This window comes from Morone saxatilis, unplaced genomic scaffold, assembly GCF_004916995.1.
Source record: "Morone saxatilis isolate NCDOM2014 unplaced genomic scaffold, NCSU_SB_2.0 Contig18, whole genome shotgun sequence".
Lineage (NCBI taxonomy): Eukaryota > Metazoa > Chordata > Actinopteri > Moronidae > Morone > Morone saxatilis.
The window spans coordinates 21,163,932-21,169,423 of NW_023339740.1; the positions used below are offsets into that span (position 1 = coordinate 21,163,932).

The 5,492-nt window shown below is 42.2% G+C and overlaps 1 protein-coding gene across 2 annotated transcripts in view; it reads right to left on the bottom strand.

The window, feature by feature from the left end:
• Nucleotides 1-36: 36 nt before the first annotated feature.
• Nucleotides 37-5,492, bottom strand: part of ppp4r1l (protein phosphatase 4, regulatory subunit 1-like) — a 22,382-nt gene continuing 16,926 nt past the window's right edge. For both annotated transcript variants that reach the window (XM_035662754.1, XM_035662756.1), the window contains 6 exons: nt 3,964-4,125; nt 3,624-3,724; nt 3,033-3,153; nt 2,331-2,465; nt 1,603-1,744; nt 37-1,494 (listed from right to left, as the gene is read on the bottom strand). In XM_035662754.1, coding sequence (XP_035518647.1) covers nt 1,349-1,494; nt 1,603-1,744; nt 2,331-2,465; nt 3,033-3,153; nt 3,624-3,724; nt 3,964-4,125 — 807 coding nt within the window. In that variant the 3' untranslated portion in view covers nt 37-1,348. The remainder of the gene's footprint in view (nt 1,495-1,602; nt 1,745-2,330; nt 2,466-3,032; nt 3,154-3,623; nt 3,725-3,963; nt 4,126-5,492) is intronic.

Sequence of the window (5,492 nt, forward strand, 5' to 3'; positions counted from 1 at the left end):
ATCATCATATCTCCCACCTTAACTCAGACTATCACTCATCAGAGCTGTGTTACAGTCAACTACAGTAGCAGATAAAATACAAACAAAAATCCCAGTGTCATGTTTCAGGTTTTTACAGAGAGCCATAAAAGACACCTTGTTAAGGAAAATGCATTAAGAACTAAAAGCTAGCGGATCACAAGCTAACCCAGAGGTGGAGCAGGACTCCGGCTCTACAATGGCTTTAGTTTCTTCACAGTGACTCCACATCAGGAAAAAAAAAGCAAACAGGCTTTTTTTTTTTGTCCTTTAACAGTTTGCGTGCTATATTTTCCAAAAATTACAACCCCAAAATCAAGTACTTGATAAAATGGTATTTTCTTTGACTCTATTTTTCAAAATAAATATAAAAATTAAGATCAAAACTGCTACATGGCATCAGTTACAGAATTCGCTTACACAATAGCTGCTGTGAAACTGATTCAATTTTCCACCAAGTTTCCAGTCATTCAAAAATAAAAACAAATGCAGCTCAATGGGACTCATGAACACAGTGGGGATTCATGATATCTTTCATTCATTTAGATCATTCTCATTCAAGCACGCATACATCAAAAAGACCACAGGCATCTCTAATTACAGTAGTTTCAATTCTGGGGGGAAAAAACAAAAAACAATCACCAAGCATAGAAAATAAATTCAGCGTTATCTTACAATCACACAGGATGTCTGCGCCTACTCTGCAACAACTTTCAAACAACACACAGCCAAATCATTCAGTCAAGAGCAGGCACGCGCAACCTTTTATCGCTCATCTACAAAAAGAATAAAAAAAGCTAAAAATTACAATAAACTTGCATAGCTGTGAAGAAGCATTAAAAAAAAAAAAAAAATCAATTCAGCAATTTAATATCAAGCTTACAATTAGCTTTGGAGAGAGAGCCCGTCGTAGTTTTACAAGTCTGTGATTTGGGAAGGATTGAGTCAATGTTAGTGTGGAGGAGGGCGGGGAAAAGTTCAGGCGTAAATGTGGCAGCTCCCACAAAATGGTGCAGCTATCCTCTGAGTCCTGCTCATTTTCTGAAAACTCTGAGAAAGTATGCATTTTGTGTTTTGTGAATGCGATGTGCGCTATTGTAGTGCCCAACCAGAGACTGGGTCGTGTTGTTTGAGCATGCTCACACTTTTATACTGTAATCTGAACATCGGACATTTTTCTCAAGTGGTCGTTGGTGCAGGTCTGCCCAGCAGGCGAGTGGTTGGGGATCTGGTCAGGTGCTGGTGTTGCAGGTTACGCTGACTGTGCATCAGTCAGACAGACAGGTAGATAGACAGGCAGGTGGGCTGTAATGGGACTCAGGAGCTGAGGCTAAATCAAGGGAGCCGTGTCCATCAAGCCTTTATTGGGGTCCAGGCTGGCGAAGAAGCGGACGTCCCGGTCCTTGTCGGACTGCAGAGTCATCACAGTCTCCTCCAGCTCGTCAGAGTAGGCACAGCCAGGGTCCTTGAAGTATGCTGTACACCGAACACAAGACTCGGTTAAAGTAAAGTGGTACGTGTAGTCTAAACATCAGCCTTGCTGTTCAAAGACAGCATCGATCATTTAGTTTGTTTGCAGTTTACCTTTCTCCATGACACTCTGCCGTAGAGCCTTGGCTACCAGTACGCGGACATTGGCCACAGGGTCTGAGGAGAGGCTGAGCAGGCTGGGCAAGAGGTGCTGGCTGAACTGCTCCATGGGCATGCAGTCCTCCTCCACTACGGCCTACGGAAAATACAAGAAAATGTTAAAACACACAGACAGGCTGGCATTAAAGACAGCAAGCCAAACTCCGGAAGAAAGAAGAGGTATTTGTCAGGCTGAACGTCTGACTCAGCAGAACAGATCAGAATCGTGTAATCAGACAGGGAAGCAGACAAACAGGCTGATGAACAAATAGTTTTCCACTACAGTATTACTGTAACACATTGCTGGAGTTAGTCACATTCATATCCGTCCTCAGGTTGTCTAACATGAACATTAGATAAACTTGACATTAAGAATTAAACATCAAGTCGCATCACTCTTAAGAAAATAATATTTTAACTTGATAGTTTTAATCCTTAAAAGTGTGAGAATATAAAAAGAAAAGTTCCGAGAACCATAAATGGGGTTAAAACTTGCTCTGCACTTTCGCTCCAGAGAATATTTAATTTTCCATTTCATTTCAACAGCAGCTCGGAGAATAATCAGATAAGCCATCAAAAAAGGTACACAGCTATCTCTGGACCTGAAGAACAGGTAGAGAGACAATGCACGAGCTGCCGTTTCACCATGTCGTGCCACGTAATGTGAGATAAGCACTACAGACCTGGCAGATGAAGGCAAAGGCCTGCCGACCCACCCACTTGGGACAGTGGCAGAACCTGACAGTGAGCTCGTTGATGAAGTTCAGGCCCAGATCATCAGCCCCACACGCATACAGCTTCTGGAGGATCTCTACAACCTGAGAGCACAAGAGGTGATGACAAACTTTGTTTTAAACTAGTTACAGTGTAAAAATGTGTATTCAGTTCAGGGACAGACACTGTCCACTGGAGTTGAGGAAGTCCGATAACAGAGGAACAGAATATGAGCAGAATAGATGATACGTTTTGAAAATAAGCTGTCGCTTATGTGCCACAGCATTCCTTGTGGTAACTTCCTGGAGTCTTGTCATATCACGTGTTAATTAATGAGCTTGTCTTGGCAAGAAAGGGAAGAGGATAAGAGGATTTTCCAAACTCTGGATCTATTTCAAACTTAGCAGGTGTACAAATACCCTCTAAGTGGCTACATAACTAGTCTCCTTACAGGACAGATAAGATGATCAAATACAACCACTGAACATCATCCATCAGTGAGACTCGTCTCAGATGTTCCAGTGTTTTTGCTGACATCGTAATGCCTGTGATACATTTTGTAACGCCAGATGTTTGCTAATAATCAACCCTCGTCACAAGTTGCCACTCTTTTCCTCTCCAGATGTTCCCTCCACCAGCAAATAAGCCCACATTTGACACTGTACACTCACCAGTTTGTAGGAGATCCACCTGACCTCTGAGACTTTGTCAGAGCAGAGAGTGAGCGCTATCTGTCTGAGGTAGTCATACACGTCGTAGTGGCTGTACAACTCTATGATCAAGATTAACTGCCTGGAGGGGGACAAAGAGAGAGAGGACACTTCAATCAGGCAAACGTTTCCGTAAGTATTAGTACAACACAGTAAATATAAACGGCTAAAATCAAATGAAGCGGATCGGAAATAGGATGTTAACCTTTTTGGTGATAGTGACAGTAAATTAACTGGAGAAATAACCCACATACAGTGTTACAAGAGCAGAATTCAGTCTATGAACCACACACTGTCAGTCTGGATAAAAGAATTACTTAAAACATACATACACTATATTACCTAAATAAACAAACAAAACCATCAGCAACAAGATTTCTATATAGTTCATCTTAATGATTAATGGGTCAGCTTCCCCCTGAAATCAATTAAATGAGGTGGTGGAAACACAACCGCTTTAGTCCACAAGGGCTGCCGGAATCAACACGAAATGAAAGGCTTTAAAATGTCAATGTAATTATTTCCCAATTGCAAGAGCAAAAGGAAACTTACTCTGCCAGCTCATATCTGAATCTCCAGTTGCGACTGTTGTCCGTCACCATGAACTCCTGCAGTTGGTACAGATATTCTCTCCTCTTGTCTGCGTGCAGCAGCTGCAACATGAAGACACACATGAACCAGCTTAGTTATTTAGTAATACTTGTAAAGCAATCAATCTAACCGAATTATTTTCTTTAACTGAGAACCAAAACTGCTGTAAAACAAATCTTACCGGAGTCCTTTTTTGTAATCTATCACAATAGTTTTGCTGAAATGTCCAAAACTGAAACCGACTAGCCTCCTGTTCTGTAATGCTTGGTTGGTTGGTTGGTATATAAATCTATAATCTCACCTTGAGGAAGTCGTAGAGGTGTTTGAGCACGCCGATGCGGACCTCGTCCAGGTCTTTGAGGAAACCGTTGAAGATGGGCACCAGATCAGCTGCTGTCAGCTGGTCTCCCAGAATAACTGCCAGTTCATGGATAGAGAAAGCCAGCGTACGCCGTACCTTCCACTGGGAGTGTGAAGGTAGGAGGAAAAGAAACACAAAAAGATTAACAGCTATGAACAAGTGCCTTGTAAAACACTTTTTTTTTAAACATACATTTATTGTTCATTCAGGTAAACTGTAAACTAAAACAATGTGACTGAGAAACCAGAAGCCTGCAGTGATGACACATTTCCGTAAGTCAAACCAGAAGTTAGCCCTCGTTCCTTCAACAAGAAGCTTATTGCAGAAAATAAGCTCTGTGTCAAACAAACGTTTATGGTACATTTTATTCAGCAAGATAATCTTGAAGCATAAAACCAGAATCCCCAGAAGTAAAAAGCGAACATTAGGATTTAAACAAACGACACCACAGTTGAATGACTTCAACATCACCACCACTTGACTTCCAACTTGTGATTCAACATTTGTGTTAGTTCACAGAGTGCGAGTATAAAGACAACGAGGCTGTAAACGTGGACTAGTCTACACGTTTGGCACGCTGATGTTTAATGTCACTGACATCCTCTGTAGTCTAAATTCACAGGTGGGGGTATTTACTGACACATTCTGTGTCATAGAACAAAACCTCTTCGCTCATGCTTGTGTTAACCACATTCTTTATGTCAGCCGTCTACCCGAGAACCCTTCAGAAAGCCCACTGATCTCGAGGCGAGGGAACCGGAAGTGCTGAAACACTTACTCAGCTTAAGGTTTTAGGACTCATTCCTGCAGCACACCGTCTGAATTTTCACCCTCTAGCGACCGGTCTGAATCCACAGTTATACAGTGCGACGCTGTCATGCTAACAGACACACTCAGCGCTGTGGTGAGATAATCTACATCAGCCTGGATGAGTGCTGCTGTCAGACTCTCTGCTGCTGTGAAGTGAAGCAACACTTCCCCTCTTCACCCTCCCTTTCTTTCTCACGCCCTCAAGGAACTCATTTGTACAACACGTGCTATGTTACATAGGTCAAGCAGAGGACAATACTAAAAAAAATAAAAATCATCATGCATGCGGCTGTGAATAGGGTTCTTATTTACAGTGTCCCTCGCTCACTTCCCTACCTAGCTATAAAAGTCCAGACACACACAGAAACAGTGCACTCGGTCAGCTGAGACTCAGGACAACATCAAACTGACACAAAGAATCTAACTAGGTATGTCCTTATACGATCTTAACGATTGGTATCGGCACCGATCAAGACATTTTTTCACAGATGTTGCAACATGTTGAGCTTTATTTATCTGAGCCGATCTTTTTTTTTTTCATCAGATGCCATACGGTTGATTTACTCTCAAAGCTTTCATGCATAATGCAGCCATCGTCAACTTTCTGGCTGCTTCTTTCCTCCAGTCTGCTCTCTCTCTCTCTGTGTGTGTGTGTGTGT